Raw genomic sequence first — 23,970 nt, 5'->3', positions numbered from 1 at the left:
ATCCCAAGCACTTTTCTTTGGGTTCTGCTGTGTATAAGTTTGATAAATATTCCTTAATATCTTCAGAACTTGTTTCAGCAAGATCCAAAATGTCTACTTACTGAGATCTGTCAGAAACATTACCCTGTTCAATTCAGTCCTCTCTGGAGTTTGAGTTTTTTCATTTGGATCCAGTACTGATAAAACATTGAGGGATGGTTCCTGGCAGAGTTGTCAGGAGATGGATTTGGATACAGACTATTGTACTTGTGTGAACAACTGTTTCAAATTTTCTGAATTTATTTTCTGAAAAGATACAGTAGTTTTTTAAAGAATTACTTGGAATGGGATCTACAGTAAATATTCTAGTCATTCCCGTGCAAAAATGATTATGCTTAAGGTGACTGTAAGAGCATCTTTGGTACTCTTGGTTGAATTATTATACTTGTCTTACCTTAGTTGGGCTAACTATCAGAATGACCTTTCCCAAAAAAGGCTATATTTTCATAGTTGTTAATATGATGCACACATGTGGTGTTACAAAAAGGAATAGATCCTTGGGATGGGCTTCAAGCATCCATGTGAAAAAATGAAATGCTTTTGTGCTTCTACTGCAAGCCAGACCCATTTTAGACTGATAGCTGATTGCTTTTTCCTTGTTAGATGCAGGAAAAAAAATAGATACTCAGTTGGATTCACTGAATGTGCTTAACTGTTTTGATTATGATGAATCAGTTTGCACTCGAGTGTTTCTAATATATAATTGCAACTACTACCACTGTTAAGTACTTTATATATAAAAGAAAGTTCTGTTTCTTGAAAAAGGTCAAATGCATCATGTTCTCTGATAATTATTTTTTTTTTAAAAGTTGAAGTTGCATTAAATATTACTGAAATGAAAGTTTTTGCTGTATGCATTTTCAAACATTTAAGGTTTCGGTTTCTGTTCCCCGCTGAAGACTATCATTTACTTGATCAATCCACCTGTTGTACATACAGGTTTTTCAATGTAGATGGTAGCGTTGGTTTTCATGGCCTGAACATCATCAGCTTTTGTTAAAGTTACAAGGTCTAAAATACTTTAGATCTGTATAAACCAGGGGTCCTCAAACTACGGCCCCCCAGGGTCCTCAATCCAGCCCCTGGTATTTTCAGACCCACCCCCACCCCGCTGGGGGTTGGGGGAGGAAACCAAGCAGCCGCAGATGGCTGCCTGCCACTTCATTCGTGTGCCGGCCCCCTGGTTAAAAAGTTTGAGGACCCCTGGTATAAACTGTCTATAAAGGATACCCACTTTTTTATTTGCAGAAGGATAAAGTTATGTCTATTGCATTGTCTTTGCATATTGCCTTTACAATAGTTCAGAGGCAGGGCTGACCTACAACTTCAGTGCCCCTGCAAGCCAAATGACATTCCCTTGCCCTTTGCAATATTGAGAAAAAACATGTCTCAGAGAAGGGTGGCAGAGAGGCAAAGCTGTAGTAGTTCCCTGCTTCCACACTAGCCCAGCTGTACCAGGAGGAACAGGGCTTCACTCCTCTGAAAGGCTACTTCAGCTGTCATCTGCACTGCACTCCAGGGAACTCACAGCATCATCTGATCACGAGCTCTTCCAGGATAACTCGGGGAATTTGAGTGGGCTGTGTGTGATGCACTGTAGATGACTGAGTTAGTAATAATGTTCACATCCAGCTTTATGCAGTGTCACATTATAAGAATAGCTTCTTATGACTTGGATCCTGTACAGTATCTTGTGTTCAAATCATGTCTGAATTATAGGCAAATTGTGACATGGCTTCAATATCTAACTTCTAACACACAATGTTACTTCTTGATGTTTAAGGACTTCCTGCTTCCCCTCCCCCCCAAGCTAATCTTGTTCTTTTTATTGTCTTACTAGTATCCAAAGTTAAAATCAAGTTTTTTCATGTGTTACAAATTAATTATCTTCTCACAATATTATTCTCTAAAATATTACGCCTTTTGAAATTATGAGATCCTGACAGTGGAAGACAGCAATGACAGCTGCTGTTAGGCTGAAGAGAATTGAGTGCAAAGCTCTCTTTGCTGCATCTTAGCTCTGGGGATGTGGTAAACTTCTGCTGAGAAGCTAAAACAAGCTACGGGGATATCATTATGTTAACTGCTGCTATTTTTCTCCAAAGTGATCATGTGATTATATATCTGTAAGTATTCAAATTTAGCATCCTTCTGTTTCAAAGAGCTGATAACAACAATTTTTTTTTAGATGACTTCCACAGATTTGCCGAATTGCACCCACACTTTGCAGAAGACTATCTCTATGCTGATCAGATGGGAGCTGAGAGTGTCTTGGAGACTTCATCTCTTTCTGCTCCTAATGGTATCTGTACTGACTTCAGCCCTGAAAATGCTGAAGATAAAAACAAGCCCTTGCAGAAGAAACTGAATTAACACTACAACTGTTACCTTCCTCTCCTGGTGAGAGGATTGTCTTTTCTTGGGATTTTCATAAGTCACTCCAACTATACAGCAAATACCAGTTTTGTGTGTGAAAGTTCTTCTACCTTAATACTGTTCTTTGAATCATATGTGCTATATTTAACAACATGTTCCAAGTTTCTTTGGGAAAGGTGTTTTTATTTTTTCAAAAAGGTCTTTGAAAGGCAAAAATGTGAATGTGCTTCATTATTAATGTTCGTATTTAAAAGGAAGCGGCACGCTTATTTATATTCCATTGGCTAGTTTCATGTACAAAGTGTCGCACAAACTGTGCATGTATAAAGAAACTGTAGCTACTATGGTGTTAAGTGCACTTTGGTGATTAGTTTTTTCCCTAGTTATGGGGATGTTTATTTGGGGCCAAACTTTGCTGTCCATATTTGCATAGTCAGTCTTGTTGATGTCAGTGGGATTATTCTGTTGAGCAGGGCAAGCATATTTTGGCCCTTTGTTTTGGTTTCAGTGAACAGTTCAGAAACAACAATGCAAAAACTTGCTAAGGATTACCTTTTATTTCTATTGTTGAATGACAAAATTGTTTCTCTTTGTCTGTTCCATGGTAGAATGAAAAGGAAAGGCTCCTTATCCCTCACCCCAGCCTTTTCTACTGTAATCTTCTGGATGCAATTAAACGTTATTTTTTTTTTCCAAACTGACATGCCACATACTGTTTGCAAATAAGTGATAAAAGTGTGCTTTTCTCTTATAATCAGTGTAAATCATATCCACCCAGCATTTAAATAGGAGACACATACACAATTGTGTTTAATCTAGATTTACCAGGAATCACAGGTTTCTTTTATAACAAGCCTGTGTATACAGGTAATTTAACATGGAACAAAGCTAACGTGAAAACTTTGTTGTATCAGCACACGTTTGAAAAGGTTGCAGTTACTTCAGAGGCCAAGCCAGTGACAAGTTGCAGAACATACTGAAAATGCTAGTTAAATCTCTATAGCAACATTACATACACTGCATATAACATATGTGAAGGTTAAATTATTTTAGAACTGTTTAAAAAAAAAAAAACACCAAACCTGAAAACACTTGTATTAGTAATGTTTCTTATCTTTCCTTTTGTAAAGCCAGCTGCCTTAATTACCAATAGAAGTCTCAGCAAAAAATTTAGATTATTACAAAATGACAGAGCTTCACTGATTAGGAAATGTGACAAAAGCCTCAAGGAGCAGGAAGGAGGACTTTGTCACAAAATAACTGATGGCAGCTCTACTTCCAAACAAAAAATACTTCCACATCACTTCTATGACAAATTTTGTAGGACTGTGCTAAAATATGATGGGTTTGTGACTGGAAAACTGTTGAGATATGAGTCTTCCACATGTTAGAGTAAATTAAAACTAGATTTGAAAGGGAGGACTTTTAGCAGAAGGAAATATTTTAGTACCTAATGCTTTTATTACTATTTTTTAAATAGCAAGAGGAATATGTCCTTAGAAGTCCCTAACTGTATGTGGCAAGTCTGCAAACTGAAACTAGCTTTAATAGAAAGGGTATGGGGGGAAAAAAATGTAAGAAATTACACTTTCTGTGGAGTATGTGGAGGTAGGTCCTCATTTGGAGGCAATATGTAAATAAAATTTAGGTAACGCATGCCAAGCTGACAGGGCTGCAGCTGACTGGCAGACAAGATTTGAATTAAAAGTGATCATGAAAAATGGAAATGGTTTGGAAAAATAAGGCATGTGAGGAACTGCGCTTAGGGAATAGTCAGCTGCACAAACTGAAAAGAAAGTGGGTATTACTGCATAAAACATCTTGGGGCAGCAGAAGTACAGAGTATTACAAACTGAACACTGTTAACTCATTGCTGTGGAAAATATAATTATAGTGGGATACATCAACAGTGTAGCCTGAGAAAAGTGTGGTGGTATTTCTGTGTTACCAAGGTGTGATAAGGCCTTACCTGAAATACCTGTCCATGCTGGGGCACCTGAGAGCGATGGGAATACCTGGATAGTCCAGAGGACAAAGTACTCAAAGAGATCAAAAGTATTCCTTAATCCAAAGAACAGGAGACTGAAGAAAGATGTGAAAACAGTCTTCAAATATGGAAAAAGTTGCTATAGAAAACATGGGAACAGTCTTTTCTCCACGTTGATGGTAGATATAGGCCATTCATTTAAAAGGCAAGTTAAGCATTAAGAAAATCTCCCTGCAATGCACCTAGTTAAGGTAAGGAAAATAGGTTATTCCAGGTGGGGTGAGGAGCCTTCCTTCACTGGAGGTTTTTAAAACAACAGGCAGCGAAGATGGAGACACTTGATTTTGTTGACCACAGCCCAGGGCCATAGGGATACGTCCTGAGGTCTACTTTCTGTGACTGTACAGTGTGTATTTAAGCTAGTATATATGTGAAGGCACATGAACTGTAATCTAGGTGTATCACATCCTCTCTACAAGACTTTATGGCATGTGGCTCAAGCTGGCTGCCTAAGGTAGTTATCTTTTGCTTTGTATGTGAGCTTGTGAGTTTGAGAATTTCAGAGTGCGGGGAATGAGATAGGAGTTCCCTGAGACGTGTCTGAAAAGAAGAAAAAGGTAAGCTTAGTACCCCATGGGCAGCTGAGGTGAGAGAAGCTCCAGAGGAAGAGATACTCTGTCCGTATCTGTGAAAGAGCAAAGAAAGCTGATTGAGGTTGGCTAAAAAACAAGTGTGCCTAATTTGCATGGATGGTGTGTGTAATTTGGGGGGGTCTGCCTTGTGAAAACCAAAGGGTTTATTTGGTTTCGTATTTGTTTTGGTGGGGTTGTTCCATGTTTGTTTGGTGGCAATTCCTTGCTAATTGTGGTGAGTGTAATAGCTGCACTTGAGTGCAACTAAGTTGTGGCGAGTTTGGGTTGAAGGGTGCTGCAACCTACAATAGACAGGCCCTTAAACAAATGCCACATTGCGTGGTGAAGAGGCACTGAAAGTTGTGTGCATCAGTAAGTTCAGTCCAGAGCTGCTGCGGAAGAAGGCCAGGACCAGCGTGTTGTTTGCTTGGTGAGCAAGTACTCTTGGTGGAAGCAACCATTTAAAAAAAACACAAAGAACAAAAAAACCCCAAAAGAACACTGAAGTTGAATTCTGAAATGAATTGCGATGCTCCCTCTTCTGTGAAATTGTTGAACAAGGTAAAGGCATAACAGGATGAATGATACGGTGAAGTCACGATCAGCCTGCAATGGGTTTCCATAGTTAGATCACACACAATGACGCAAAACCAGAGGTTAATTAATATAATTCAGGTTATTTTATCATCTGTAGGATATAAAGCTGTAATATTAGTGCCTTGTAGTGACAGAAAAGCCAAGTTAGTGTGGGGTGGTAAACTCAGACTTATTGTTGAGGGCTGATGCCTATAACGCATTGCATTACTGCAGCAATGTTCATTATAATCCCGCTATCAAACTCCCGACTGCTGAAATGTTTTAGTAGTCAACTAAGTACCCTTTTTTAAAAGGCATCCAACTGTGGAACAGCTGGGTTGTGACAGTCAAGTTTCAGTGGCTTACTGCAAGCTTCCTTTCCCCTTTACCAAACGCTGACGTGTAAATGCTTTCAATGAAAATATTAGAGATTTTACAAACACTTTGTTTTCTTTTAATGTGATATCAACAGCCCCTAAATTTAGAGGGATACGTATGAAGAAATTACGTGAGTTCTTTGCAACAATGTCTCTTGATCCTTACACAAAAAATGCAGGGGTATGAAGGTGTTCGATGCTTCTGATAAGTATTTTACTACTTTTGTGTAATACTGCCATCCCTTGCCAGTAAGGCTCTTGAATCAGACTACATTTTTACCTCATGTATGAGACACCTAGCCAAAGCTTTGCTATTCTGATATGTTTGAACAAGTATGCTCTGCATTTTGAATGTAATTAAAGTAACACAGAGAACCGTAAAATCCAAGATACCTAGAAAGTATCTTCTTTTTTTCTTCACTTCTATTTCTTCAGACATAATAAGACCCCACTAAAAGCAGACAAATGTTTTAAGAGGTGGAAAGGATGTTTAAACCACTGTCTCTACCACAGAAAGGCAAGAGCTATTACAGATTGCTCAGGAGTCTACTGCTGTAAGCAGATATACTTAGAAGGCATTATAGGCAATTTGTAAGCCTTATGAAGAAAATAAGATGTAAAATTAATTTTATATTGATGAATTACATTGTATGTTTCAATGCATTTATTGTAGCTAGAATAATCTTACTATGATGAAAAGCAACCAGGCATGGGTATGTGTTTGCTAATCCCACTTTGAAGGTATAAATCCTTAGGTCACAAAGGTTGAAAAGGAGCGTGGTTTGCAGTAGGGAAGTGAGGCAACCTCTAGTGGCAAAGCTGCTAGAACTATGCAAACTGAATAGGTTTTGGCTACTTAAAGCATTGGGCTGGTTGGAGTATCTTTTTTTTATTCATAAAATGTAAAACATTTTTCTGGAAGACAGATTGTTGCACTTCAACATCTGCATAGCCTGATAAATTTTCTAAAGCAGATGTTTTTATTGAGTTCCCTTACAAGGCCATGTTTGTATTGCTATTAAGTTATTCATCCTATTTCTATATTACCGTGCAGTAAGTACAGCTTTTCATGTTAATTGGTTTAGTCCATATTCTGTTCTCTGCTTCTTCAACACTGGTATTATCATTAAAAAAACCAAACAACACAAGTTGTGGAACTTGAAGAGCAGGTGCTGTAGATTCTGTGATCTCAGAAAAATACTATAAGCACAGTTTTGCATATATTATGGGACCAAACTAGGATGGATGGAAAAATTCTGATGAAAAATCCTGACCAAATCAGATCAATTTTCCTTTAGGTCAGTGTGGATCATAGGACCTTCTGAAATGGTGTATTCTGCTTAATGAGATGCCGCTGTTTGTTTGGTTTTTTTAGCAGCACTTTCATGAGTTCTAGAATTAAGAAATGACAAATACATAGGCCAAGAGTTTTACATTAACAAAACTTAAGTTCAGATTCTAAACTTGTGCTGAAGCACAGAAGTGCCCTGTGAACCAAGCGCTTCAGCTACCTAAAAAGTAACCATCTGAACTGCAGCTACTTTGGAAAATTTAAATTACCTAATTCATATGGCTAGATTCTTCACAAAAAAAAAAAAGAGTAGGTCCAACAGTTCGAAATGGAAAGTAAAATTTATCAGTGCCATTGATAGTTATTAAATTAGTAATTTAATATTAATTAATCAGTCCAGCAAAACTGCAAGATCTCTTTCACAGATGAGCAGGAAGACTGAGACTGTCATTCAGGTAAATCCGCAGTCCTGACTAGGTAGAAATTAAGCCAGCTGTTCTTCAGTCAGAGGGTGCAGTCAGGTTCTGCAGCATTGTGTATCCAAGCAACGACAAGGTCACTGGCAGCACAACCAGTGGAGTTTCATCTGCTCTCAGCCTTTTTCCTTTGACAACTGGAAAAAAGTATTCAAAAAGTATTCAAATGGGAACTTTGTAAGACCTCCTTAAGGTAAATTTTCCAGCACTGCCTCAGAGGAACGCACACAGTTGATCTATGCTGTAGCCAAGGTAGTAAACTGGGTATACCTGTTAGTCACTGCTATGATTAAAACGTGCTTAAATTATATAATACTGAGGTAAAACTACTGAGAGAAGCAGCAGCAAACAGGCAGCCATTAGATGTGCCTGAACTTGCATCTATGAATATTTCTTGCATCTCATAGTCATCAAGTTAAGACAGTTTCTTTCTCTAGGAAGCCTTTCAGGGTTATTTCAAGATAATTACTTTCACTTTTACAAGTGGAGGAGTGATTTGTTTTGTAGAAAACAGCTTCTTTTTCCCCAGATGATATGATGTGCTTTATCATGTGTAATGGGATTAAACTGAAGTGGGTGATACCAAGAGAACAGAGGATTTAAGAGGCTCATAAAATGAAAGGTTTATGTTTCTGTGAAATACACCTTTTGGCAGCAGTTGACACTGCCTAGATTTCTTGCAAGTTCATTAGGCAAAATTTTGCTAGTTCTGTGACAGCAGCAGCTGCTTATTCCGTTTTCTTTAGCCAAGTGGCAGAGCAGAGTATTCCTGTGCAGGCTAACCTCGGGAGGCCATGTATAACCACTGAAGACATATTTGCAATATTCAAATGGTCAGTCTCTGCGAATGGAAACAGTAGAATCCCCTTAGCACAGATTGCACCTGAGTAAGTTATTCCTGTTAATTAACTTATTTAGGTTTTTTTTTAATCAACATAGTTGTCATGCTTCTTTATACTGAGCTAAATTGCACAGGGCCATATGAACATCTAAGTTTATTTGAGGTTAGCTTTGGGATCTCAAAAAAGGTGCTGTATGATAATCTGTCAATATAGTGTTAAGTTTCAGTTTTTTCACTTTGACCGAAAATGTTAGAAGCAAGAGAAAAGTCGTAATGACTTTTGTAACATTCTGTTTTGATACTATGAATGGGGTGTTATCAGAGTGTGCCGGTTGTGAGCCATGGAGTCAGCTACAGAAAAAGCTGGCTGAACCTCTGGTCCTGAAGCAGCAAGTAGAAAAGCCCACGAAGACTAGCATGGCAGCAAAGCCTTCGCTGCAGGGTGGCCTTTTCCCCCAGTAAAGAAGGGTCTACTGCCTCTTAGGCTGGTAAATTCAGTTTCTGTACCTCTAGCTCTTGCTTCTGCCATCTGTTCTTTGCAGGTGCGTCACAGCCTGAGGGACACCTTGCTGCCTCTTAAGCTTAAGTGACATTCATGAACTTGTCTCCCTGAGTAACAAGCAGCAGGTGAATGTTGCAAGTCCTACTCTAGTAATGCTGCTCAAAACTAAGCGTCCATGTACTGCTTTAGCTTGTGCTTGCCATTAGGTAAAGGATAGCTTTTTCTTTTCGCACACTTTAACCATTGCAGGTGTGTCCAGGTGACAGCAGATCTGAAAGAGCTGATTAAATTCTCCTTGTTTCTCTGAACAATAAGAAATTAAATCTAGAAATACAGTACAATTAAATCTTGAGGTGGATTTTCTGATTCACTATGTCACTTTCGGTGTGTGCCTGTTTACAAATTCCGAATGCAGCATCTGTAAATGTGATAGCAGACAAAGACTCCTCATGGATACTGAAGAAAGCTGATGCTCAGACACTTTTCATCCTACCATGGTACTGGAAATGAAATTCATCAGATGATAGGTTATTTCCAAGTGTATGAATGTATATGGGGGAAACCCAAATACATGTCTTTTATTTGCTATCCAGCATGAAGACAATTTTGTATTTTAAATGCTAAAGAAATAAACTTGTAAAGATCTTGTATGCCCTAAGTATATATATTTGTCTTATGTTTTCTTTTATAATGAAGTTCAAGCAAAACATTTCTTATATTTCGGGTGGTTTAGGTTAGCCAGTGCTGTATTTCCAGACTATAAAAGCAGTTTTTAAGTAAACATCTAAAAATGAAATTGTATTTTTAAATATGTGCATTAGAATTCCTTAAGTTAAACATCTCTCCTTAGCAGTTGTACATACTTGGACAAAAAGTGAAACCATTGCTGCTGCTTGTCTGTATATTTGTGTTTGGTGATTTGTTTATATTGCTTTCTCCAATTGCTTTAAGGGTATTAAGAGCTCCATGTAAATCAATAATGTTAGAAATAGAAGTAAATTTCTTTAGAAGTGATAGCTTTCGTTTCCTGGAGGAGGACCAAGACTAAGCATCTCTGCTAACCTCGTGTTATGTACTATACAACTTCAATGTTGCAGCATTGTGCTGAAAGTATTTGGCATCAGTTCAATGGGACCACTTTCTAAACCTTTTTGTAATTCCCAGCATCTCTCCGGTTGCACAAGACATTTATAATTTCATTGCAGGTACCAGTTCCATCTTTTTGGAAGATTAAAACAGAGTTATCAACAAGCTCAGAAATAATTCAGAAAAAAATGTTTTTGATCACTTGAATTATTGTTAAACTTTCATTGAGGATATCATTTATATATTTTGGAAAAAATATTGCTATGTTTTTGGAACACACTTGAGAATTTAAAAGCAAAAGCAAAAAAGTTAACCTTTTAAATGATCAAATTTTGGAATTTTCTCTTAACTGCTACTGAATCCAAGTTAGGCACTGCCATGAAGAGGATGCTTTTCGTTGAAAACCTGTGCTGACAGAGCAGGAAGCTGTTTTGTAGGAACTCATTTGCAAGGTATGACATGGCTGTTCGATCAGTGGTGTACAACTTTGGTTGACTTCAAGGCTGCTCAAGCAGGCCTGGTGTGTTTAAAGATGCATATTGGCTGCAAGCTTTTTATTGTAATAGCTCATGGATATGCAGTGTAAATCTGTAACAATATATAGTGCTACTGGGATAATAATAATCTGAATGCATATTTTCTGCTGTAAATTTCCCTCCTATGGTATGTGTACATAGACTATTACCTTTGCACTGAACTGACTATACTTCATAACTGAAAAGCAAAAAACAAGTCGTGTACTAAAGATGACTGTAGCTTGTTGTTCCAGTTGTGAAATACTTTTGCAGAATGAAGTATAACTTCAGTGCTAAAAATTTGATTTTTATATTTTTTATTAACATGCATGGAAGAGACTAAGGATAATATTTTTTAAAACTGAACTTGTTTTTGTACGTTTTTCAATGTTTAAAAGATATGATTTAACATTACCTCTGAATACCAGTGATCAGTAAATTCTTAAAGGAAATACCTCAATTTGAGCATTCTTTTCTTGTTAATTGCCTGATCAGTTGAAGTGGACTATAGCATGTGAAGAACTGAGCCAAATGATGTAAACATTTAAACTGTGCTATATAAGTCATATGATGATTTGCTAAGAGAGGACTAAATGATACACTACAAGTGTTGATGTGCAGTATACAATCATGGCTCGTTCTGCCCAACTGGACATTTTCCTTATGAATGGCTTGTAAAATGAATTTTCAGCGTGAAGCCAAATTAAAAATTAAGGAAAAATTGTTTGGTTTCCTCTGGATTTTTTTCAACTTAAGTTTTTTATAAACAACAAGGCTTACAATAAGGGAAAGGATACAAATCATAATTATGAGTAAGACTGAGTCCATATATGTTTAGGTGTACTTTGTTTGATGTATGTTCTCTGTAGCACTGTGTATAGGAGAGCAGTGTTTGTTTACCTGACAACTGGGAGTATGAAATATAGGAGTTTAACGGGTTTTTGTTTGGGTTTGGGGTGTTCGGGGGGTTTTGTGCGAGTGTGTGGGTTTTGGCTTGTCTGTTGCTGTTTTGTTTTGTGTCCCCTATGGACAACAGGGATATTGATTTCAGTTCCGTTTTCTGTGTTTAAAGAATAATATTGGAAGATCAAAAAATATTCAGGAAAGGGGCTCCAGGAGTCTGGAGAACAAGTCTGTCTTAATTAGACTGAAGTAGCTCTGGCTACTTTTATTTATCCAGGAAACAGACAAGAAGTGACCCAACACTCCAGATACCTACCTACATAAGAAATTTGTAACAGTGGGTGGAAGAAGGCATAACGAGGTCCACTGGATATAAGCTGAACCAGTAATATGAGCACTTTTAAGAATGCAAGTGAAACACTGCAGAAGTTTACCAGAGAAGTTACATATGTCCATCATGATAGGAAGATCTCAAGGGAAGACTTGTTAATGTTTTTCTTAACTGGAAATTAGAGACTTAACAGTATGGGATGGATGCAAGTTTTGAGTATGTTCTTTGGCCCAAGTCAGGTTAGCCATGCAGTGGTCTGTGGGAAGGCACAGCTGTCTATAGGTGATAGCAAATGCGTGTAATTTCATTTCATGTAAGAAAAAAGATTGAATACTGTTTGTCCAAACCAAAAATTAATCTAGTTAGTTCTTCTTCCTACTGTCAGGCTGTCTACTAATCAGGCAGCAATGTGGCACGCTTTCTTATGAAGAAAAGCTTTCAAACCTGGAGCTTTTTGCTTGAATATATATTTCCCCCCTTTCTTCTGCTCTAAAATGCAAATAACTTACATGCTCTATACTTATGGAAGTAGATTATACTAGAAAATGTTTTAACTAATGCCAGAGGATGTTATCAGAATGCAGTACACCTTCACAGTTACTTATTACGAAACAGAAGTGATTGACATTTTAATGAAATATTACAGATGTGTAAATGCACAGAACACATGCAAGATTTCTTTCTTCCAATGATAGAGATTCCCTGCCTGATACCATCTGACTTAGTAACTGTTTTTCCCTGCTGTGTGCCAGGAAGCATGAGGCCTGCCAGAGGTGACAGGCTGTAGTCCTGGCGCTGGTTTGCCCTGGCAGCAGAGCCCTCTCCTCTGCTGCTTCTGCCACTGTGCTGCCTGGTTCAACAGGGAGCCGGTGCGCTCTGAATCTGCAGCCCGCCCTTCCTCGCTGCTCTCGTTTCAGCCTTTTCAGGTGACATACGTCTCTGCTAAGGTAGCAGCGTGCGCTGTGTGCCCTGACATCGTGCCCTCTCCTTCCCCACCCTCATCTTCCCACCTTTTACTCTCCACCATTTTCTTTTCTTGAAGAAGGTACCCATCTTTGCCTTCCCCTGTGGTATTTCCAAGCTCTGTGCATCTTGCTATGTGCTTAGGTGATGCCCCAGACTGCCTGAGCCGTTCTCCTGCTGCTGTGCCTGTTTCGCTTGCCTGCATTGCGGGGAAAGCTCCCTGTTGTGCCGCCTCGCAGCGCAGCTGGGGCAGGCCTCCAGGCCAGGCTTGTGCCTTTTCTCCTGAAGCTCTTGGCTGAGATGTTCTGGAGGGACATACCCGTGTCACTGCTTTCTCCTGGTAGACACCATGCAAGGAGACATCTGAGAACCCCAAGAAACCTTTTTTTAAAAAAAAAAAAAAACAACCAACCAACTACTGCTCGTGCGAGCCCTGGAGGCGCATTCCCAGCTCCCTTGAGGGGCAGCGTATGGCAGCTCGGGCCGGTGCTTGGCCGGCCGCGCGGGCGGGAGTGCGGGCTGCTCGGCCCGGCCCTTCTGGTGGCCGCCACGACACGTTGCCCCTTTCCTTTTTTTTTTTTTCTTTTAAATCATATTAGACTACTTTTCAGTCTGCGGCCAAGTATAAACGGTATGTCCTTGTTAAGCTGCTGAAGGATATGCTGAAGGGTATTTTTTTTTTAATTATGATTTCTCCGTATTAATCCCTAAGCTGTTGCTGCTGTTCTCCTGCCGGGGCCAGGGGCACAGGAGCCTCCTCTCCGCCTTCCTGCCCCCTTACCGCGCCTCGGCTGCGCAGCCTCACCTGGGGCCCGGCCCCCACCCATGCCACAGGCCCCCGTTGTGAGGGGGCCAAAATACAACGCGCCCCGAACTCGCCGCAGAGCCGGTGCGAGCCGCGCCCCCGGGCCGCTTCCCCCCCCCCCTCGCCCGCCGGGACAGCAGCCGGCGTGGCTGCGGCGCGCCGGGCCCCAGCGCCCCCTCCCGGCGGCGGCCGCCGCCCCGCTGACGTCACGCCGCGACGCGCCCGCCGCGGACAGGGTGTCCCCGCGGCGGCTGCTCGCCGGGGGCGGTTGCCAGGCGGCGGTTCCTCCGCCCGCCGGAAGTGACGAGGCGGGGCGGGGCGCGGCGGCTGGCTGCGTGGGGGATGCGCGAGCAGCAGCGGCAGCGGGGCGGCCCGGGGCGGCCCGGCTGATCCCGAGGGGGGGGCTGCGGGGGGGGGGCGGCCGCCGCCAAGCCGAGCCGCAGCTCGTTCACCAGCCTGGTGGTGGGGGTGTTCGCCGTGTACGTGGCGCACACGTGCTGGGTGATGTACGGCATCGTCTACACGCGGCCTTGCCCGGCGGCGGCGGCGGGCGGCGCGGCCGGGTGCGTCTGGCCCTACCTGGCGCGGAGGCCCAAGCTGCAGGTGAGCGGGGGGCGGGGGGCCGCGAGCGCCCGGTCTGCGGCGGTGGCGGTAGCGGTAGCAGCTCCTGCCGCCCGTGGCCTCTCGGCTGCCCGCCCGTGGAACGGGCTCCTCTGCACGGCCTGGGCCCGCTCCCGGGGCAGGGGTGGCAGGGCCCGCTCCCGGGCCTGTCTGGCCTCGGGCGCCGCGCTGGTGGGCGCGGGCTGGGCCGGCAGCCGCGGTCACGCGTGGCTTCCCCGCTGCCCGAGCGCCGTGCCCGGCCGCTGCCCCAGCGGTGCCGCCGTGGTCGCGGGTGGGGGACAGCAAGCCGGCGGCGGGCGGCCCCTGCCGTGTGGGGAGCGCCCGTGGCAGCAGGCGGGCGGGAGGAACGCCTGGGGTTTTCTTGCTTACTTATTCCCTATGTCCGGTGTCAGCGCGGTGGAGCAGCCGTGCTGGACAAACGGCTCAACGCACCTGAGAGATTTTTGACTTCGTAGCGGGTCATCCTCTTAAAATGTATTGAGGGGCCGTGTTACCATGTGTTTCAGCCCCCAGAAGGACGGAAGGGATAGCTGACACCTGCGTTAGACTTTTCTGTTGTTTTCTTTCCCAATGTATATGGCCATCGCGCGGCAGGGGAGGTTGGTGAAGCTGAAATGCAGTTTTACACTCTTAAGCACACCAATGTGTGGGTTTAGTATTTCCGTGCTCTGATTTCCATATGCTGTGTTTTGATTCCAGTTGAGCGTGTATACAACCACACGGTCAAATATTGGTGCTGAGAGCAACATAGATCTGGTTTTGAATGTGGAGGATTTTGACATTGAGTCCAAATTTGAAAGGTAGGTATCAGAACTGCAAGTTCTTTATTTAATTCTGAAGCATGCATCCTAACTAGTAGCTACATGTATGGAAGTATGAATGAAGCATGGTAGACTGTTAGTGATAGTTGTGTTGAAACAGTAGAATAGTTAGTTGTTCTTGCAATTTTTTTTGGTTTGGGTTTAAAGCTATTTTTGCGTGTTGTACAGGCTATTCGGTTCACCTTTTTTTTCATAAAGTATTAACTGTATTTGCTATGCTAAGGCAGGAAAGAGGTTAGTTGGATTTCAGCCTCAAGATTTGTGAACGAAATGCTGCTGTTAATAAAAACAGTACTTTTGTCTTTAATTAAAGTTTACTGGGATATTTCATGAATTAAGTACTGTCTTTATGGAATTGGTGTGCTAAGTTCACCTGGCACTGAGGAGTGTAGGCTCTTAGACAAATTTCTCTTACATTGAAAATCATTTCATCGTTGCCAGAAACAGCTTGCAAAATAAAGCTACATGGAAGTGCTTGTTTCTCTCCTGTAGATTTTACAAATCTTCAGTGCTGTTCCGTGTTGTCTATCTTAATTTTCGGATTCTGCTCTAAATATTCATCTTACTAGCTGTGCTAGATCAGTCATGTATGTATGATGTGCTAAACTTAAGCACTGGTTAGTTTAGATCAGTATACTGTTTTCAGCTATATAGACAAATGTTCTACAAAGCTGTGCTTTGCTTATAATAGTAAAAATTACTTTCCATTATGAAAATTGAAATCAAAGTGCATGAAAATGCTTGAGACTTTCCTCTAATAACATCTGTAGCCAGTTTATCAGCTATATGATATTTTTGTTCTTAATAGCTGTGGCTTCAGATCTGGAATAGAACTTGGAAGTCAAACTGTGTTCTTTTTTCCTGTGTTTTAGCAACATGATATAACTGTTTCAGGGCTAATAATCATAAAAGTAAACCCTTTTCTGGTAGTTTAGGGTTTAGAGATCTTCTGAAGGGATGTTGGTGCTGAGATGGAATAAGATTGTGCCCTTACACAAATTTTTTGAGTATAACACTGTACTCTACATGTGCCTCTATACAGTTAAAATTATTAGAACTACTTTTTTTTGAGCTTCATATTTGCTGCCTCACTTTTTTTTGTTTAAAACAGTCGCCTTATTCTTGACTCTCTTGTCACAGAGTCTCCCAGGTTATTTCATGCTCTGTTTTCTATAATTAGAGAACACATTGGTCTGCAGTTTAGGGCGTACTCAACTTCATCTCCAGCAGACTTGCAAGATACAGAGTTGTTTTACTGGCAAAGTCAGCCAGCTATTCGAAGTATTGAGAGCAAAACAACCTGAGCAAATTTGCAGGAATAGAGGAGATATGTGAGGTTGCAAGTAGGATGATTTCTTGGCTAAAAGAAGAAGAGTGACTTCATGATTTGGGGCACCAGTGTAGAGTTCTGTGCTTGGCATGCCATAGCTGAGAAGATACTTTATTAATGCAGAGTGCTTGGCAAAACTTAGTCATTTTCTTTTTAAACTTTATATCATGTATACAATCTCCTATTCAGCACACGGAAGGCTGTTTCTACAAGTGCTGTGATAATTTTGGCCCTATGACCTATGGGCAGGGGAAAACAATGAAAGAATTGATGATGCAGTCCTGTATTATCTAGGGAAATAAAGTACAGATTGGACAAAGATTAAGCTATCTTAAGATAACAGTAAACTTCGCAAATGCTGTGACACATACTGGAGTATATAAATTGGTCCCATTAGCCAGAACTAATTGGTGTGTGCCAGGCAACCCAAACAACTCATCTCTCTCTCTCTATATTTTTTTTTTTTTAATTTTATTTTTATTTTTAATGTCCCCAGCCTTTTTTTTTGATTGCTTCCAGGACATCTTCAATGATCCTTATAGGTAACAGCTAATAATTTCAAATATTTCAGCGTGTGCTATGTCATCTCATAATGTACTTATTTTGTATTTTAGGACAGTGAATGTCTCTGTACCAAAGAAAACCCGAAATAATGGCACGTTATATGCATATATATTTCTTCATCATGCTGGCATTTTGCCTTGGCATGATGGTAAGCAGGTGCATATAGTCAGCCCTCTGACCACGTATATGGTCCCTAAACCAGAAGAGATTAATTTGCTTACTGGAGAATCAGCCACACAGGTAGGTGGTTCTTCCATCTATAGATGAGCAGCTGCAAAAAAAGTAATTTCTTCTATAGACACTTCGAGTGTTAGCATCTGCTGTGCTTGTATCTTTACACTAACAATGATATTATGGGAAAAAAAATCAAAATCCTTCTTGATTATCAGCTCGTACACTAGTAGTAGACCACACAGATGGCAGAGGTAGAGCCCTCTAATAACACTTGCTGCTATTAAAACACTTCACTACTTAACGTTATTTCTTTAACGATTCAGTGCTTTTGGTAGAAGTACTGTATTGTTCTGTAACATGATGCTGCTTTCTGAAGTGGATTCATGTGAATCAATATCCTTTGCCTTTATGAAACAGAGAGATAGCCTTGATTTTGATATTGGTCAGTGACCAATGTAAAATTGCTTCTTTTCCTTCAGGGTGTTCTTACTTTCCACTTCCAAGAGAGTAGTAAGATACTTGACAAATGCTATGATTACTCGCCAGGGGCAGGGGGAAATACAGTGTTACTTAAATACTTGTGAATGGTTATTGTGCCTCATATTAAGTGGAACTTGAGAATTTCACTCTGTTCGTCTTCGGAATCTGAAATATACCTGTAGCCAGCAGTGCTGTTTCCAGCTCTTGTTCATCCAAAGAAAAGCAGGTAGAATGCCCTGGGAAGAAGCGTCTGCTGAAAGCTAAGGTCACACTTGGATCCAGCAGTACTTTATGCAGCATTTGGAAGCTCAGAAGTTCAAAACAAATGGTCTGATCTTTTACTCCCCCGAATTATGGCTGATCATCCACATCCTTTTGACTGTTCTGAAGTAACATCTGACTACTCTACAGTCCTTATTTCAAAGTGACTTTTTCTAACTCGTATCCACCTTCCTAAGGTATTAAGATTAATTAGCTGAATATTCATTCTTGATGAACAAGGCTGTGAATGGGCACTGAAGTTTTCCAGCGTCAGACTATTGTGGGCCTTTACAATCCATTCTGTTGTATTTGAGCAAAATACTTAATCTGGTTGAAGTTAAGGTGAGGTGTTTCTCAGTGGAATTCTGTTTCGTGGTATAGTTAGTCACGCCACAGTTTCTGTGAGTTGAAGTATTATCCTATACAAAATTTTGTATTATTTAACAGTATGTTTATTTTTATAGCAAATTGAAGCAGAAAAACAGACCAGTGCTCTAGATGAACCTGTCTCTCATTGGAGGTCAAGATTAACCTTAAACATCATGGTGGAAGACTTTGTGTTTGATGGATCATCCCTCCCTGCTGATGTTCACCGTTACATGAAGATGTAAGTCAACAGCATAATTTTGCTAGATTTATTATTATAAACTTCCTGCATATTTTTTCAGAAATCCTCTGTAGTTTACTTTAGTGTTTTAGGTTTAAATAGGTGCTTAGGAAACAAGAATAAATACTCTTAATGCTTGCATTTCAGTAGTGACAATTAGTAAGATATGTACTAGAAAACCTTTTTTGGAGACTACCTTATTCCTGGGCAGCTCAGAGTTTAGGATGCTTTTTGGTATGGAGCTATCATAGTAAGGTAAAGCAGAACTACAAAGACACAAGTAAAATGCTACAGCAGATTTCATACCTGCCTTGTTCTCAAATCATACTTCTGGCCTTTAAAGCAATTACTGTCCCTTGACCTTTCTGGTTATCCTTCATCTGCAAATTATCTGTACAAACTGCAGGTGCTGAAGAGGCACAGCTGATCTATGACATCTTTTTTCTCCCTTTATGATTGGCTTTATTTTACTTTGACAGTGTGTGTTCCCACATTATGTCATTTTCTCAAGAAAATACTAAAAAGTGGGGATAGGTTTTTAGGCTGCTAAATGCTGGCAGTAGCTTCTGTTCACAGGTTGCTTAAATTACTTCCAGTGTTAACTATTTAAAGAGTGCTGTGTTGGCTTGTGCTGCTGTATGTTGATGCCTTTCTCTACAAGTATCCTGTTAAATCCAGAAGTAGTTGCTTAATCAGCAGACGCTGGGGTTCTGGGATAGCTTCCTGGCCAGAATAGATAAACTTAATAACTCTTGAGATAGGCTCGTAACAAGGAGGGGTTGGACTGGGGTTGATGAACGAGGGTATTTTTTCTGGTCGTGTTTAGATACGCATCGGTGCTGGTTTATCGTTGCATTATACAGGAAATAGTTTGGATATGAAGTAGCCCGCTGCAATTCCACTAGCAGTAGCTTTAATTGTAGTTATTACATAGAAATCTAAAGCTTTTCAGTTAAATAACCAAGCAGTGTTTCTGAGCCTTGATTTAGTACTTTTCTGTATTACTGTTGCCCATTGCATATTTAGTATGCAGCCTTTCTTAGCATGCATAGGGACGTATTTCTTTTGTTAACAACTAAAATTTAACTTTCGGGCTTTAAAAAGCTCTGTTATGCTAGTTCCGTAGACTTTTACTGACAGCATCACGGTGTAGGTAACTGCCTTTCTAGTGAAGAACTTCAAGAATTTGTCTCTCAAGGCATTAAGCTAAATAGTCTTCTAGGATACTGAGAAAGCGATTGCAGATAGGTCATAATTTGCTAAATAGCTTTCCAGCAGTCAATTTTGTAAAGGGCTCACATGCTGGAAAGTTTCTATTTGTTTCAAGCAGATTGGTGAGGTGGTAGAACAGTGTAAATCAGAGCTGCTGTTGGGAAGGCAGAGAATGTTTCTGCTTCGTGTGCTCTCTCTCCAGTAGTATGTAGCCTTCCTGTGTGCATACCAGCCATCATGTTCGTAGTCCCATGCTAGCTGGAGTGTGTGCTGTTGCTGACCTGATAGATGTCATTGGGGTGCAGAAGGGTGGGGAAGATGGTGGAGGGTTGTTGTTGCATAGGAAAGGATACTTGAGACAAAGGATACAAATATATGGTAGTAAATTTCAGCACATTTCTCTTCACCCAACTCTTTAATTTCCTCTAGCCTTGGTCATACAACAGCTTCAGTATCATCACGACGAATTTCATTTGTTTTTTTTTTCTTCTGCTGCTGCTGTCTTTCTACAGAAAAATAAAAACAAACTAAAAGGAGAAATATGTCATGCCTGATTTTTTTATACAGACATCTCTCAACGAAAGACTCTAGGCTAGTGGCTTCTTTCTTGCTGTGTGTTAAAAGAAAATGTGCCTGGAAAGGTGGTGGGAAATATCTACATGGGTAGATCTGAAAGTGATGAATGAGTATTAATTTGAATAAAAGTAGTTTTCTTTTTAGATCACTACAGTCATAAAATCCATGTTTAAACATCCTAGGGTTCAGTTGGGGAAGACAGTGCATTACCTTCCAATATTATTTATTGATCAGCTAAGCAACAGAGTGAAAGATTTGATGGTGAGTAATAGAATACCTTTAATTACATTTAACAGTTTTAACATTAATCTTTAATGTTGTTTGAATTAAGGTTTGTCATAGGTTCTTTGCTGTAATGCAGAAAAATACAAATTCACCAAAGGACTCTTACCAATGACTGTTTAACTTAATGTGGTCAACTGTGGTAACTGTAGAGTCTTGATGTGGGTTTTGAGACTCCTCTGGCAGAAGTACCTGCCATGCACTCCATTCTATTCCACCAAAAGATACTTGGATTTCATTGCTCCTGCCTTTTGGGTGGATATGAAGGACATTACTGCAGCACCAGCTGTGGTGGGAGCAGTGTCGCAAGCAATTTGACTCCCTAAGCTGAAGGAGTGTTAGCATCCCACAGCAGCTTCTGTAGCTTCTAGGGAAATGAGCATACAGAACACAGCTACACTGAGATAAGTCAGTGGCTATTCTGTTATCTCTGAAAAATTCATTTGTGCTTAAATTTTCTGGTGGTGCTCTCTATAATGTTCGAGTAACTTGAGCCCCTGAAAAGTTGGTGTTGCAGTATATCCAATGATTTTGTGAACTCAAATCGGGACTTAAATAATGGGATTATAGAAGGATGAGGTTGGATGAGATTTCTGGAGGTTGCTAGTCCAGTGCCCCTGCTCAGAGTAGGGTTACCTAGAGTGGGATGCTTGGGATCTTCTCCAGCTGGCTTTGGATATATGCAAGGATGGAGATGCCATAGCCTCTCTGGGCAACATGTTCTAGTGTTTAGTCAACTCTGCAGTTAAAAAAAACAAACAAACAAACAAAAAAAACCAAACCAAAAAACAACCCACTTTTTTATTACGTTTAAATATAATTTTTTGTGTTCAGTTTTTGCCCAACTCTTCTCTTGTGGAAAATTATGCAGTTCCTTTAGTACAGGTTAGACGTGATAGTCCTTGCATCTAAACCATGTTCATCTTAGCAGCTCTTACTTAAGCTGTGCAGTTCTTTTCAGTTGCATTGACTAGAATTTAGCAATTGGAGTTATTGAAAACAAAAGTCTTAGGGAATGTCTCAACCGTTAAATGAGTATGTCTGGATTCAGCATCTTCTAGATGGAAGCCTTGGTAGATACAAACATTCCACAGACCTTCTAAGTTGTCCTTCCAATTCATTAACTGTAGCTTAAATAATCTTGTTAATTAGTGTTGGGCAGGATCTTCTTTAAGAACTTGTATCCCCTCCACCCCAACCTTGTTTGCCAAAATAAACTCCTGAGCATTTGTTACAGATCTTGGTAGCAGATAGTTTTGTCGAGTATTTCTGTAGATAAGACTTTTGTGATGTCTTTCTCAGTGGTCATTGTCCCTTGTTTTAAGTTTCTTACCACAGCTCATTCAGTTCAGTACATTCATATGAGCTTCTAACTGGTCAAGTCATGTACCCTGTTTACAAATAAACTCAGCATTATCATGTTATTAATAACATTCCTACAGTTGTCATGCATGTCATGGTTAATGCTGTTGCATCTCACTGCCTTAAAAGTCATTAAAGATCCTGAGAAGTGCTGCAAAGACTGTTCTGTCAAAACTAGCAAACTTCCCTTTTGACACTGGCTTATGAGGCTTCTCAGTAGTGGCTTGCCAAACTGCTCTCTAGCCCTGCAGAAAGAGTGGTCTAATAATACGCATACTGTGAGATAATGAGAGGGAAGCAAAGAGCATGAAAGAACAAGGGAAAGCAGGTAGCAAGGTGGAGCAAGGTCAGCATTTGGCTGTAAATAGGGGCATAGACGCTGTGTGTGTGGTGTGCCTGACCTAAAGTCATGGAGCTGAAGATGTGTTTTCCCTGCTTATGCTAGGCTGTGTAGATTTTGGACTGACTATTATTACAGAGTCAGATATACTGACTAATGTTATAGACCGAGATGTAGGTCATCTTTGGTAAGTACTACAGCCTAGATGTTATGTGTTCCTCGCGTTCTTAAATGTTCTTACCAGTGCTGCAGTTTTGGGGATTGCATGGGATCCTGATTTAATAAAGAGAAAAATTTAAGATTCACACCACTGAGCTTATTTGCTTTGTTTACGCATTGTTTTGTAGTACTGATAGAGTGCTATTGTGTGATGTTCTGAGGCCATACGACAAGAGTAGGTTGTATTGCAGAGGTTTGGTAACTCCCTAATTTTCAAAGGCTTAGCAACCATCACACTCAACTAGGTTGTGAGGCAGCCCTTGTGGGCTTTTAATTCATTGAGAAAGAGTTCATTCTCATCTTTATTTTAATTTAATTTGCTTTTGGTGTTAAAGAATTCCTATCTCTGTCTTGTATTGCCATTTTGATTTTCTCCCTACACTACCCCTAACTCCTTAGTGTAGTGCTTTTTCTGTGTAGAGTGCACTTGCCATGTGTTACGTACCCATGCATCTGCAAAACTTAACTTTCCTGTCTGTCCTGCACAGATAAAATGTCTTTTCCTTTTCTCCCAGAAATGCTGATGCTATCTTTGATAGACTGTGAAATTGGAATGAGAATGGATGGATTACATGCATCCTTTTAAAAAGGAGAAAAAGCCTGGAAGATGTTTATGTAGCTTTTGGTAAACAGCTGTAGAATCTTGCCAGCATTCTGTACTGTCAGCTCTTACCACGTTGTGGTTTTGGGGGGTTTTGGTGTGGTTTTTTTTCTTTTTTTCCAGGCAGTTCAGAGATCCTTGGCACCCTTCTAGTTTCTCAAGCTTCCTTTCTTCTGCTGTATTTATAAAACTTTCTCACCTTTCCTTTCTCTCCCTCGCATGCATGCATGCATGCATGCATGTTCTGCCACTGTCTGAAAAGCTTGTAAGGTCTTTGGAGGGTGGTGAGATTGAGAATTGTTTGTATGCACTGGAGGAAAGAGTGAATGTGGGAGTGAACTATTCCCCAGTTCACACCTGACTGATACATGGGAAGGCTAAAACCATGTTCTGTAATACAAGAATCAGAAGCAGCCCATTCATCTCAGATAGGTGTCAGCTAACTAGTTGCTATAGAAACAGGTATAGTGTAGAGTAGCAGTTCTGAGGTGGGAATTATGACTGGGTAGTAATTGGGAACTGGGAGCAATAGATCTTGAACTGTTGCAAAAGGTGCCTGCCTGTGTGTAGTCTCGAGCTGTCCTTGCAAGTTTAAAACATACTGTCTGAACTTGTACCTGGGTAGCTGCGGAGAATTCTAACATCTGTGAGGACAGTTATTTTTTTCTTTGGTTTAAACGTGTTTGAGAGACAGTCAGCTATCACACAGAAGGAGGTGAGGCAATTTATAAGACTTCCCCCCGCGGCCCCCTCAGCTTAAGGGGACCCCAGGTAGCTCTCGTCCTAATTAAAGTGTAGAAGATACAGTAGGATTAGCTGA

The 23,970-nt window shown here is 40.7% G+C and overlaps 2 protein-coding genes across 2 annotated transcripts in view; both read left to right on the top strand.

Moving 5' to 3' along the window:
* The window catches only part of LPCAT1 (lysophosphatidylcholine acyltransferase 1), a 60,026-nt gene extending 56,910 nt beyond the window's left edge, over positions 1-3,116 (top strand). Inside the window, exon 14 of the mRNA XM_040586441.1 lies at positions 2,228-3,116. Coding sequence (XP_040442375.1) covers positions 2,228-2,412 — 185 coding nt within the window. The 3' untranslated portion in view covers positions 2,413-3,116. The remainder of the gene's footprint in view (positions 1-2,227) is intronic.
* Positions 3,117-14,044: 10,928 nt separating this feature from the next.
* CLPTM1L (CLPTM1 like) overlaps positions 14,045-23,970 on the top strand; it is a 30,788-nt gene continuing 20,862 nt past the window's right edge. Inside the window, exons 1-5 of the mRNA XM_040586251.1 lie at positions 14,045-14,303; positions 15,021-15,121; positions 17,087-17,276; positions 18,416-18,558; positions 20,529-20,607. Coding sequence (XP_040442185.1) covers positions 14,205-14,303; positions 15,021-15,121; positions 17,087-17,276; positions 18,416-18,558; positions 20,529-20,607 — 612 coding nt within the window. The 5' untranslated portion in view covers positions 14,045-14,204. The remainder of the gene's footprint in view (positions 14,304-15,020; positions 15,122-17,086; positions 17,277-18,415; positions 18,559-20,528; positions 20,608-23,970) is intronic.

Source organism: Falco naumanni, chromosome 3, assembly GCF_017639655.2.
Source record: "Falco naumanni isolate bFalNau1 chromosome 3, bFalNau1.pat, whole genome shotgun sequence".
Taxonomy (NCBI): domain Eukaryota; kingdom Metazoa; phylum Chordata; class Aves; order Falconiformes; family Falconidae; genus Falco; species Falco naumanni.
The sequence above is the reverse complement of the archived record's forward strand: the minus strand, read 5'-3'. Positions and strand labels throughout refer to the sequence as shown.